Here is a 14491-nt window from a genome sequence, read left to right on the forward strand (position 1 = left end):
CTTTTCTGACGAAGTGAAATTGATGCAGTTTGGTAGTTTTAAATTTCTTTAAAATCAGTTCAATGAAAATAAATAATTCCCTGCACAAGGGGACTGACTTAATTTAATTATATATTAACAAAATTAAAGATTACAGTCCACGGAAATAGCGCCATTAGGTCGGGAAAGAGACGATAAATGAGAGAGTTGCTTTTCTGACGAAGTGAAATTGATGCAGTTTGGTAGTTTTAAATTTCTTTAAAATCAGTTCAATGAAAATAAATAATTCCCTGCACAAGGAGACTGACATAATTTAATTATATATTAACAAAATTAAAGATTCCAGTCCACGGTAATGGCGCCATTAGGTCGGGAAAGAGACGATAAATGAGAGAGTTGCTTTTCTGACGAAGTGAAATTGATGCAGTTTGGTAGTTTTAAATTTCTTTAAAATCAGTTCAATGAAAATAAATAATTCCCTGCACAAGGAGACTGACTTAATTTAATTATATATTAACAAAATTAAAGATTACAGTCCACGCAAATAGCGCCATTAGGTCGGGAAAGAGACGATAAATGAGAGAGTTGCTTTTCTCATGACGTGAAATTTATGCAGTTTGTTAGTTTTAAATTCCTTTAAAAGCAGTTCAATTAAACTAAATAATTCCCTGCACGAGGAGACTGACTTAATTTGATTATATATTAACAAAATTAAAGATTCCAGTCCACGGAAATTGCGCCATTAGGTCGGGAAAGAGACGATAAATGAGAGAGTTGCTTTTCTGACGAAGTGAAATTGATGCAGTTTGGTAGTTTTAAATTTCTTTAAAATCAGTTCAATGAAAATAAATAATTCCCTGCACAAGGAGACCGACTTAATTTGATTATAAATTAACAAAATTAAAGATTCCAGTCCACGGAAATTGCGCCATTAGGTCGGGAAAGAGACGATAAATGAGAGAGTTGCTTTTCTGACGAAGTGAAATTGATGCAGTTTGGTAGTTTTAAATTCCTTTAAAAGCAGTTCAATGAAAATAAATAATTCCCTGCACAAGGAGACTGACTTAATTTGATTATATTTTGTCAAAATTAAAGATTCCAGTCCACGGAAATTTTTGGCATTGCTTAAAATCATTGATTCATTTTGTATAGATTTTAATTAAAAATTTGAATTTTCATCCCATAGAAGTGGCGCCATTACTTGATAAATTGCTTAAAATTTGAAAAGCCTAGAAAATAGGTGAAAATCAAAAATTGCTGCGACATAAACAAAAACCGGTTTTCTCCTTAATAAGAAATTCTTGTTGATGATGATGATGATGAGAGTGTGAAATGAAAGAAGAGAAATTTTTAGAATAAATTAACTGTAAATTAAGAGAGAACATTAAACTGAAAATATTATTCGTCAAAATATTTAATTTGGCCGTTAATTAATGCTACAAATTTCACTTCTTTTATTCCTCACTTTTATAATCAACTAAATAAAATTTGTGAGAAAAACCAAAAACCGAACATCTGATATCTCCGTTAAGTTGCGATAAATCAAGATAATTAAATTCCCCCACTGGCAAATGATCAGTTGATTGACCGTCGCGTCAATTAATCTGTCCGGAAACGCATCAGCCGCTGACGAAAAGCATCCCCAGCACGCAACCCCCGAATGCATAAGTGCGTGACGTTCGTTCTCTATCTAGCGTTTTTCCACTCTCGCAAGCACAAACGCGCTAAATCATGATGCGGTTACACTCGATAATTCCCGTCGTTATGAATCATTTCCAGATCACGGGGCGCGCGCGCGTATAAATATCAAACGAAAATGCAATTTGCCGGCCGCAGTCAGGGGGCTGCGAGCGAGTCAGGGGGCGGGGGTGTTATTTGCAAACCGGCTGCTGCGTGTTCCACAATCTATCATCGGCGTAGGGGGTAAGTTGTATCATTCAAGTGGCGAGAGGGGCGCGAGTTAAACAGAGGCCGCCGGTGCGAGCAAAAAATAGAGTCACGTGCGGCCAATTTTCATTCCAGCACACGCGCCACCTTTATTATTTAAATCGATTTAAATTACAAAAATAAAAGTTAATTTTTTTAGATCCCTTTTTAAATTGAAAATTGAAGGAAAACAAACACGAGAAATGCACCGAGCTGCAAATTAAAAAGTCCGAGAGTGTGGGAAAAAAGTGCAGCTGCCCCCGTCGCAGAGCGGAGAGATGCAGTCGGGGTGGGTATTTTTATTTATATACCCTCCTTTGTATCGAGCTTCGCCGGGAGCTGCTGGCTGATTATTATTTATTGTCCGCTGCAAAAAAAAGAGAAGCTCGAGCACTCTCGGCTCGCTGGCTGCCGGCCGGCCGAGGCAAGAAGAGCAAAAGTCGTTAATAAGTAATCAGCTGGCAATCAGTTTTGCGCCGCTGTCGATGATTCCGACGGTCCTGACTGCCAGCCCAGATTCTCACCCCGTCTGGCTGATTTTCTTTTCAATAGTTGCTGAAAAGCTTGAACAAAGGTCGCTTACGTAAATATTTTTAATAATAAAATGTGGTGCTTTTTTTTCTTGTGCACTTTTTTGTTGCAAATAAAATTGATTTTGGAATTTAATTGAAGTTTAAAAAGATTTATGGTTTGAATGATAAAATTTATTTTTAAAAATAATATATTTTTCAAAAGATTTTTACATTAAAAAATCCGTTTTGAGACTTTCTCGTGAGAAAAATTTAAAATCCATTGAGCGAAACTGATTAATGCAGTTATTTGCAAACTTTTAGTTCACCTTCAATTGATAACCTATTTCCAAAATTTCAGCATAAATAATTTAAAATTAAAAATATGTGTCAAAAAGTCTATTGATGTTGTCGTACGTTTAGCACATATTTTAATTTTAAGTCAAATTAAAAAATAGCCTCAATTAAAAATTTTAATAATTGAGCAATTTAATTTTGCTTCCAATTGATTTTATCAGATTTTTAATTAAAATATGCAAAAATTGAATTTTTCCAATCTAATTTTTCACTCGCGTCACCGGTGAATTTTGTCGTCCTGTCTCGCATGATTAATAATCGCCATTAGCAATCCAAAAACCACCCCCGAGACCGCCGGGGTTTTGTCACGCCGGCAGGTTAATGACGCTCCACTCTCTGCCGTCCAAAGTGACGCCTTTGCCATAATTTATGGACAGATAAATAAATAAATTTACTCAACTTACCCCTCGCTCGCGAGGCTGGGAGGTTCATAAATTTGTGTACACGCAGACACGTCTCTATAATGCAGCACACCTGACAAGCGGGGTGAAAATTTGTTAGCGGGGGAGGAAGATTGTTTGCCCTCTGGCTTCGATGTAAATTAATTTTGTATACTAGCATCATGTTCAGTTGTGTGTACAACTTCATAACTCAATTAATTTAGTTTAAAATTAAATATATAATAAGCAAAAAATCAAAATTAATTTTAATCGAAAATTGAGTTGGAATTGAAAACAGGTATTAATAAAAACAATAATTAATTTGGATCTAGATCCTTTCTGGATTTGCAAATTTTAATCTGTTCATTGAGCAAAATTACAAACTAATTCAGTCAATTATAGATTTTAAACTTTTCTTGCCAATTTTTAAATTGTACTTAATTTGATTTTAAGCAGCATGAGGCGCTTTTTATCTAATTTTTCTTGTCTATTTAAACATCGGTTTTTTCAATTTTAGCATTGTTGCTAATTTTTATTATTTTCCTGTACAATCAGCAAAAAGTTTAGAAATTAATGGAACAAAATGTGAGTGTCTTGCATATAAATAATATTTGTTTAAAAAAACACTAGAATCTTGTTTAATCTCCGAAAGAGTGAAATATTTTTTATGAATAATTAAAAGAAAATAATAACTTTTTTGCTTGAAATGGCTGTGAAAAAAAAAATTAAAGAAATTTCCACAAAATCGGCTGCATAAATATCACCCCCAAATGATTTAGAAAAAATAAAATTATGCTGGCTTATTTTATATTTTTTTTTTATATATTTTATTAGATGGTTAAAATTATTTAATATAGCTGTAAACACGCTGTAATTTTGAGAAGAAAACAAAAATCAATTTATATTTTTACATGTAACATACAAGACAATATATTATTTTATTATTTATTAATTTTCTTACGATTTTTTTTCCGAAGAGTTCAATGACTTCAACAATTGTTTAATTTTCACTTTATGAATGTTTTTTAACAATTGTAAGAGTAAAAAATTAATGAAATATAATAAAATATTTTTAAAATTTGAATTTTTGCTTTGAAAGATGTCTGGGAAATCTCTCTTCTTCCTTTTCGCTTGTCATGTCTCTCTTTTAATCAAAAAAAGGATGAGGAGGACGGTGGCTGGCAACATGTTTGATGAATTCATTAGCGCGTCTGCGGCCGCTCGCCTGCCTGCGAACGAGTTGACAAAAGAGCGACAGAGCAAAGTGATGTCGCGCGTCTGACACGGGTGGTGGTGCGAGGGTTGGCGGGGGTGAAACACAGAAAGAGAGCCGGGTATATATTTCACCCCGTGAGGGATAATGCGAGCGAGGCTTTCAGCAGAGAAAACACCAAGAAGCAGGCTAATGGATTCTGTTTTTCACGCGGCGCTACATCATCATCTCACCTAGAGACACCTCAACCCTTGTCATGTTCCAACAAAACGACGACATCGTCAAATGCGCTCTCTTGGATAAAACACCGCGCGTGTGATATTTGCGACGAGCACCTTGTTCACCGCAAAACTCCTCGAGGCGTCCTGCGAAATTGAGCCGAAAGCTGAAGAGATTTGATTTCAGCTCCAAATCAACAAGATGAGAAAAATGTAAACATAAATAGAAATAGTACTCCTTTTTTTAAGAACCAAAATAGAAACGTCATAGAAATTAACAAATAATTTATATTTTATTTCAATTATTTTCATTTCACCATTACAATTTTCAGCAAATAATTCAGTAACGAGGAACATTTTTTTAAATTTAATTCAATGTTGGAAAAATTCACTTTTTCCCCAGATGAAGCGTCGCAAATTTTATTTCTTTCTGTAATTTTCTTTTTTTCAAATCATCTGTTTAATAAAAAAGTTGAATGTAAACAATTTGATGTAAAAAATGGAGAAATAAACAACAGCAAAATGATAAAATTATTAAAAGTTAAATACAATCTAATTAGTTAGTAATAATTAAACTCCTAATGTGTATTTACTGATCTTTCAAAGAAGTCAAAAACATTTTCAAAGTAGTTCTATTTTTATGAAAGAAAATATAAGCTCAAAGTTTTCATGAAAAGTTTATACAATAAGCTTATTTTTAATACTTCAAATTCTCAAAATCAAAAGTTTTTGAAAGGAAATCAATCCTTTAAGTTGTTTTTGCCAACACAGAGTGATAGAAATGAAATTGATTATTTGATGGAATGTTCATTGATTTAATCTAATTTTAGAAGAAAGAAAAAATTATTTTACATAATTCTCATTATTTTGAAAAAAAAAAAATAATTTCTCAAAAAGATATATCCTTGCTATTTTAGTGGAAATTACCTTTACCCTTATCCACCCTTATATTTTTAACAAAAAAATTTTCACCACTTTTTGTAAGGACGACTTTTAACTGGTGAGATAGGTGAATGATTCTATTCCAAATAAAAAAGTTTAGAAATTCTCCCCTCTATCAGGGCCGTGTTTTTTATTCACAGTTAATTAGCGCTTTTCCGTGTTTGAAGACACTTGAAATGCACCGGGATTTGCGTGCGCGCCCCTTTCAGCCGGACGAATTTTTTCACATTTCATTTCACCCTCTCTCGATTTTCCCGGTGCGCGCCCTTTTTCTCTTGACGCTTTTAAAAAAGCTTTTTATCCCCGTTAGGCATGGAAGATCACACAGCTTGAAGGCTTCTGTCAATACATTTTTGATGTTCGCCATCAGTAATGGCTCTCATCCCCATATATATATTTTCGTCCTCTCGGCGGCCAATCGGCGTCGAATAAAAAAAATCATCTCTCTTGCTCGCTCGCGATGATGATGGGACTTTTTGCGCCTGCACACGAAACCGGGGATTTGCAAGAACACACTCGAGAGCGAGCTGTTATTTGTATTTCCTGACACAGAATTTTTATCAGTCTGCCGCTTTTTCCCCAGCGCTGATCCTCCGCCGCGCGCAGCGGAAGAGGCGTTTTTCCGTGTGAGAAAAATTCGACGCGACAACGACATTTGTAATCCGCGATTAGGATTTTGCCGTTGTGTGCGACGCTGCTGGAACGCCGACGATGTTTCTGGTTTTTTTTTTGTTTCGGAATGAACGCAGGAAACGCCGCCCGCAGGAGTATTTAAAATCTGTTGCAACGTTTCGGAGGCATTAACCTCATTTTCAACAGGGGGAACGGAGGGTGATTAAAAATTTACGACTTTCAGATTTGTTGCAGATTTTTGGAAAATATTGCAAAAGAATCTCTTTCTTTTTAAAATACAAAATAAATTGATTCTTTCATGGCGCCAAAATAATTTTTTTTTTAAATAAAGAATAATGGAAATTTCATGGATTTCATGACAAAATTGAAGTTAAATTAAAATTTGACAAATTTAATTTGTAATAATTTTGCTCTATTCTGAATTAAATATTTTCAAAAGTTCAAGAAAAACATGATTCATTTTCTGAAGAAGAATTTCTTGATATAGAGTTTTGAATCATTTGATATCTTTGAGGTTAATTAAATTAGATCCAGCTAAAGGATGCAGTAAAATATTTTATCCACGATCTAATTCAAGATTTTCAAAATTAAAAATGAATTAAATGCTATATTGTTAACTTAAAAAGCAAAATAAGATAATATATTTTAAACAACATTTTAATGTTTTATGAGTAGGAGTGTGGGTTGCAGACAAAGTGTCAATAACAATTGATAAAAAAAACTATATAGAACCTTTCTTTGTGGCTACTGAATTTCATTTATTTATTTAATTGGAAGTTCATTTACAAAAATCCTTTCTTCTTTATTATTTTTACCACACAAAGTCCACTCTGTATAGCTTTATTGAAATTCTGGTTGACATTTTATTCGACCAGAATGTAAAATACTACCAGAAGCAAAGTCGAAATAACAGAAATTCGGTTTCTGTGTGTTTATTTTTTCCCTGCCGAGCCAGTTCAAAAAGCGAAAAACGCGTCCCTTTCAGGCATGAATGGCGCCGAGGACAAGAATAATATAAACATTTGACCTGGCAGATTCAAAAGCTCTGCGAATAGTGCTGGGAATTATCGCCGCACGTGACTTTGTTTGATGGCGTAATTGGCAGGGGAGGAGAATCGCACTTCTTATTATATAGAGACGAAAAAAGAAATCCCCCTTTTCCCTCTGCAAATATGTGGATAATCCAGGCTAATACTTTCTGTAGTGTTATTTAATGTGTGTCATCGCTTAATGCAGAAGAAGGAAGTGTACACTTTTCTATTTTTCTGTTTTTGGTTAGGATTAAAGTAATCGGTAAATTTAATAATTAATAATGCTCAAATTTTGTATTTATTAAATTAATCTTTTTACTGAATATTTACTAAATTGAAATTATTTATTTGTCAAATTGTTACAAAAAATTTACATAGAAAAAAGTAATATTGAAGGTTACATAAAATTGTTGGATAAAAATGAAAATTTGCTAAAACTTTAAAAAAAAAATATAAATTAAAAAAAAAAAAACTCCCTATCATTACTTTTTTTTCAATTTTATGGAAACATTTTGAATTTTAAAGTTGTTTCAGCTGATAATTAACCATCTGAATAATTGGAAAAGTTTTCTTTTAAAAAAATAATTCTTAAGTTTCCTTCTTTTGAAATTGAAGACAAATTTAAAAAAAAGTTTATTCTCAATAATTTATAAAATCTGAAAATTTCCCTCAACATCATGATTGTAATTTTTGTAATTTTTCAACTTTACAGGTTACCTTAGATTAAAAATTACTGGATTTTGAAAAAATATAAATTAATGAAAAAAGACATCCATCCTTTTTAATTCAAATTTCATTAAATGCTTCTTTCTGTTGAATTTTTATATTTTCAATTTGACAGAAAAATGAACTACTTTTCTTCTGAACGAGCAAAATCGAAGCGACCGGCATAAGTGCGCGCAGCCCCTGTTATTTTTGTAAGGAGAGCTGAGCCGGGGGATGAACTGGTTGGCTCTTGAGCCTGGTCGGATGGTCACTTGCAGCAACATTTCACCAGCGGCTCGGCACGTTCCTACTTACACCACCGCCGGCCAAACTCACGTACCACGCAGTCGGTAAATAAACAAAAAAACAAAAAGCTCTCTCTTGTAATACGCCGGAAAGAATATGCTCGGGCTTTTTTTATATACACACGACAAAAGAACAACCCTTCCTGCACGGACGGAGAGGGCTCTTTGAAAAACGCTTTCTAATCTCCCTCTCGGTTGTGAAGAGGCGCAAACGGGATTAATTCTCTGTGAATTTTAATTTGCGCCACACCGCAGCCGCCTCCCCTGCATCCGAGCGAGGTGTTCAAGTGCTTTTGTCGCGCTTCGTTTTTATATACACTCGAGTTTGTGAAAATCAAAACAATCCCACAAGCACATGTTTTAAAATCAACAATTTAAACTTTCTCACACTTACAACGGGGTAGAATTTTAATTGAATTTCCCATGGGGAAAAAGTCTATGAAAATTATAATTGCAAAAGAGAAAGTTTTGTAACAAATATTGAATTGAATTTTGAGAAATATCGAAACGCATTAATTGATTTTGAAGCTGATAATCGTTTTTCTTTTTAATTCAACTTTAAAAACATAGAATTTGGGTAACTGTTAAAACACTTAAAACTTATAATAAATAAATAACATATTATTTTTTTTTATCACTTAATTTATTTACTTTCCGCATTTTAATAATAGATTTTTATATACATTCAGTAAAAAATACATGTGTACATTTAAAAAAATGAAATTAATAAATTAGATAAAATCAACATACAAAAGTATCACTGTGCAAAAAGTTAAGGGATTCAAAATAAAAAAAATTGTATTTCTAATATTAATTTATTGTCTTTCTCTTAAATAGAAAAGCTTAAATTCATTTGCTTACTTACAATTAGATGATAAAAATGAACAAATTTTAAATAATTTGTTTTTCTGAACTTTCAGAAACTTTAAATCAAAGGATTTGTATCTCCTAAATCCATAGTGGTCGCGCGAGGAAGTGCCGGTTTTACCCCGACAATAAATAACGAAAATTCTTTAAAAAGCGTTCCAGAAATTAGCTTTAACTGACATGAACGGTTTTTGAACACTAAATTTTGATCATGTTCCTGAAATATAAATTTTCAACAATAACGAAATATTACAATTCTTTTTAGCTCCTGTCGACAATTTTGAATATAATTAAAATCTAAACATTTCACTGTAACTTCACTTAAATTGTACGTAGAAATTAATAACAGTTTAAACTTTATTTGGGAATAAACTTTGTTAATTTGCCTGTAATTTTATAACATCTTCAATTATTCAAATCCATACTTTTCAAATATTTAGAAGTAAAAATAAGTTTTTAAATATCTCGTGTATCCCTTAACACCAAAAAGAAATTTTTTTACATTTCATTTAAATCAGTACTTGCACATCAGCCCTATTATGTTGGTACACTGCTGTTTACAGAGCCATGGGGTCTTATGGCTCTGGGAGGAGACATCATTTTTTTGGCCAACATAATAGAGCTGATGTGCAAGTACTGATTTAAAATATTTAAACCTTTAATAATTAATGCTACTATTAATTAAATCTAATCTTTATCTTTATATTTGTCTACAGTTTAATCTTAGTAATTTTACACATATTTTTGTAAACCAACAAAAGTTGATTAAAATACAACAATTTCACTTAAATTGACTTAAAATTGTGAAATTAATGCAGCAGATAAATTTAATTATCTTTCTATTGATAAACTCTTCCGTTCTGTATAATTCTCAACAAAATTGGAGGAGGCATGTTGGCGCGGGGTGGCGAATTAGCCCCTCAATTAGAGGGCGCGCGCCCCACTCTCGTGGATGCGGCGGGGGCGCGCCAACCCGCCACCCGCGCCCTAACACCTAACTTACATCACATCTTCACTACTTGCCGGGGTACCTTTGTACCCTTGTAACAAACCGACCGCCCTATCACTCGCTCAAAAAGTATCACGTCGCACACACAAAAGGCAGAAAGATGCGGCCAATGGGAGCGCGGCCGGCGCTCCGCCGGCAACCCCTTCGCGCGACAGACTCCGCCCCCCGCGCCAAGTTATGCAGCACCTGTTTCCATTCTCATCCCTCGGCGGAAAGAGCTTGCTAGGCCGCTATAAGTAGTGCGACTGCAATAGGTCGGCCGACTAGTCGCCCGCCAAACTTTTTGCCTCCAACAAGAGAGCTCGGCCCGCTCGGCCCGCCGCCAAAATTAAGCTGTCTGCAGGCGACAGCTGCTGGGTTCGATTCCCGTCGGGCCCCGATCAGCACGCCCCCGGCGCCTTCTTCAACAGCCAACGCGTCCGGAGAATGGGAACAGGTCTGTTGCAATTTTTTTACTTAAGCCAAAATATTTAGAAAAGGTTGAGATTGTTTCGAATTCAGTGGATAGGCAATGCGTTGGGCGCCCGCGTCCTACAGGTTGCATACTTTGAAAATTTTTGGTGGCGCATGGCAAAGGAGTAAGACAAAAATGATGATCTTGAAACTCACAATCAGATATTAAAGATAGAGCAAAATTTCATTCTTTTATTTAAAAAAAATATAAAAATTTTGGAATAAAAAATTGTAATCTAAAGATTAAACCATACAAAATTTATTATTTTTTAATTAATTTCTCCTGTTGTTACGGAAAATGTAGTTAGAAAATAATTTGGAATAATTCTTAAAACGGACATATTAATTTAAATGATTAATATCTTGTTTTGTCCAATTGTTGCAAAACATGCTAATCTGAAAATGATGAAAGAATTGTTAGGGATTGTTGTTGGACAAAAATACTCGTAAATCTTTGACGTTTTGAGAAATCCTTTGGCTACATTTAATAATGGAAAGACAGCAAACATCAAACTGAATTTATGAAAAAGGGTCTTTTAGTTATCCAAATCTTTTATATTCCTATTTATTAACTGTTTTTTTTTTGTAAATTTACTAAATTACAAAAAGTTTAAAAATTCAATGAAATATCATTTTATAACATAAAATAGGGACCAAATCTAAACTCCATATTAATCGAGACGAATAAATATTATTGATTCCAATTCAATAAAAAATGTTCTCTCTTGGACTATCATTGAGTATTTTTCTAGTAGCAAGTTATGTGACGTTCAGAACGTCAAGTAAAAAAGATTAAAAAGAAAAAAAAAACTTAAAAAAGATAAGAAGAAGTTTTTTTCTGCCTCTCTAAACCTTATTTTCTTTTAATCCACGGAAATGAGTGTTACGAAAAGATAAATAATTTCATTGAATCTATTCAATAGTATAAAATATTCCCCGCACCCCATTTGAAAGTAATACTTTTTTAAATTTTATATTCAAAATCAAAATTAAAACAAACTAGAAACTACTTGGCTTTTTTGCCCTAAGAAACAGATTGTCAATCTTCAAAACAGCTTTATTTAGTCCAACTATTAGTGGCGTTAATTCCGAGAAACAGGAATAAATCCTGTGTAAACAATCCAAGAACTCATGTCTGGCCCGTCTCCGCTCTCTATCTCTGTGCAAACTTATTAACAAAATAGCCCAGGCCGGACCGGAAATTTTGCGCACCCGGTGACACTGCACGCAGTTGTTTGCTTACTACATCAGCCTTGCCCGTTGTAATCTAACTGTGGGGCATTTATACTCTCTGTTGATTTATTAGCAAACCAAATTTACAGCAGCGCCGACATGCCAGGCTCCAACAACAACAATAATTCCGTGCATCAACACCCTTCGCTCTCTCCCACAATAATTGTGCGCTCGGCGTTCGATTTTGCAAAAATTCCGCCCGGAATAATATTTTTCTTGCCAACATTAACCAGAGTAAACAGCAACGAAATTACAAAAATCATAAAATGTCCGATGAAAAAATCGAACACAATTTTTCGGCAGCATCATTAGTTTTTGCCTGTTCACTTTGTGAACGCTTTTTGCTGCCTTTTTATCACCGCTTTGACTAGGAAAAATGATCCTCATTCACCACCATCTTGCCCTTATTCAATCTCTTGCGAGGTGAAAGGCGTGGCTTTCGCGCACCAAACCCGCCCTGACGTCCTTCTTGACTGCTTGCCATTAGCACGAAAAAGCAACACAATTACTCACTTTGAGCTTTTCTCTTCCGCTCGCAGATCAAAAGAAGAAGAAGTAATGCTTTTCCAAAGGGAATAATGTTTGAAGAAATTTTTGTCATTATTACTTTTATTGAGAATCTTTTAGTTTTTAATAAAACGTTAAAACAATGATATTTATTTTTAATCTTTAATCAGAAAAAAGTAACAGTCAAGATAATTTGTTATTATTTTTTTTTTCGCTGTAAAATTCATTCGAACAATGGATGCTAGCAAATCGTGTCCGTTCTGATTCTAAATAAGAGAAGAAAAAAATAAATTGAAGACTTTTGAGATTCGTTATCTTAATTTGAGCCATTTTCTGAATTAAAATTTTTTTACCTGAATATATTGTATCCTTTTGAAAATTTTGTTATAGTAGAAATTTAAAAAGAAGCTTAACGCGAATGAAAAAAAAATTACTTTCATATTAGTCAGATTTTTAATTATACAATAAAAGCTTTAAAAATAAATTTTAAAAGTAAAATATGCTTAATTTCATGTAACTTGTTAATGAATTTTAAAAACATAAAATGTAATTAATTATAAATGTAATTTCAAATAAATTTGGAATTTTCATGACCCTAACGGTGAACTTGAGCATATTAATGGTAGGTATAGTACGTTATTATGTAATTAATTGAAGCAGTGTGTATATCTTGGAGGAGCCGAGATGAATATTCATTGCATGCTGTGATGGGGAACATCGGCTTTTCCCCGTTTTGCAATTCATATGAAGCGCCCCGGTTTCTGCTCGGCACGTTCAATTTCGAGTCAACCAGCATATTGATGCCTTTGTGCTAACATGATTTCGGTGTGCTCTTGTTTGTCGCAGGAGATCGTCTGCTGGATATCCCCTGCAAAGTTTGCGGCGACAGGAGTTCTGGCAAGCATTACGGCATCTACAGCTGCGACGGTAAGTACTTTACTGAAAGCAGGAAGGCTGCAAAAGCTCTCAAATATTCACTTACATTTCTATACGCAATCATTCATTGCAAAAGTAGATTTATAATATTGAAAGAAATAAATTTTTTTATGTAGATCATATTTTATAAAAAAATCTCTAGGTCTTGGTTGAATTTCTCTAATTGTTCTAAATTTTACCAAAAATCAGGTGCATTTTAAAGAGTGAATAAAAAAAATATCCGACGATTTTGGAGAAAATTTAAATGAATTTAATTTAAAATTAGAGATATTTACAGATTTATTTTAGCAAATAATCTTTTAATAAAATTATAAAAAATATATTAGCAAATTTTTGTACACCCACAATTATTTTATTTAATTTATTTTAAATAATTTCCAGTGTAATAAATAATTAAAAAACGACTAGATCCGCCACTGTCTCTTAAACGTCCTTAATATGCACCCTCGGTGGTGTTGCAGCCCAGCAGTCCTGGGGAGAAAATCCCCGGACCATAATACTTTTGAGCCTCCTTTTCGGTGCAACAGGAGGATTACACGAACCTCTATTTTAAACGGATTTTCCTCGACTTATTTGCGCAGGTTGCTCCGGCTTCTTCAAACGCAGCATCCACCGCAACAGGGTGTACACGTGCAAGGCCCAGGGTGACCTGAAGGGCCGCTGTCCCATCGACAAAACGCACCGGAACCAGTGCAGGGCGTGCAGACTCAAAAAGTGCTTCGACGCGCTCATGAACAAGGATGGTGAGTACTTACAATTTTATTTTTCCTCTTTAGGTTTTATTGATTTTTTTCTCATTCTTTTTACAAAAATGAAATTCATTGGAATTTTACTGAAAATAAAAAAAAATTGAACATTTTCAATGTCGCATTCTGATGAAATCGTGAGGATTCAAATTTGTTACGGTGGAAAATTGGGATAAAAAAATTTAGCTTACAATAAGAAGAAATAAGTTAGGTTATTTACTTCTACCTCTCATAATTAATGTGTACATTTTTTTTAAATTTTTGTTTAAAATATAAAGGAAACACAACAAAAACCTCAATTTCTGGAATTTTGATCTAACAAAAAATTGACCTATTCATTCGTTGACAAAAAGTTATAATTTTCAACAAAAAACACCCTTTAATTTAGGTTTCCGGTGTAAGTGTAATTTTGCAAAATTTGAACTGAAATATTTAATTTGAAAAGGTAAATTTGATAAAATTCGAATTTGTTCAGTTTATAATTTATTTTTGCGGCTTATTTAAAAGTTTCTTATTATCTGTGAAATTAATTTATAATAATT

The 14491-nt window shown here is 33.5% G+C and overlaps 1 protein-coding gene across 1 annotated transcript in view; it reads left to right on the plus strand.

Annotated features, from left to right (window-relative positions):
* Positions 1–14491, plus strand: part of LOC132204782 (protein dissatisfaction-like) — a 60234-nt gene that overhangs the window by 39358 nt on the left and 6385 nt on the right. Inside the window, exons 2-3 of the mRNA XM_059633544.1 lie at positions 13114–13194; positions 13785–13946. Coding sequence (XP_059489527.1) covers positions 13114–13194; positions 13785–13946 — 243 coding nt within the window. The remainder of the gene's footprint in view (positions 1–13113; positions 13195–13784; positions 13947–14491) is intronic.

The sequence above is a fragment of the Neocloeon triangulifer genome, unplaced genomic scaffold (assembly GCF_031216515.1).
Source record: "Neocloeon triangulifer isolate White Clay Creek 2 clone unplaced genomic scaffold, ASM3121651v1 ptg000022l, whole genome shotgun sequence".
Lineage (NCBI taxonomy): Eukaryota > Metazoa > Arthropoda > Insecta > Ephemeroptera > Baetidae > Neocloeon > Neocloeon triangulifer.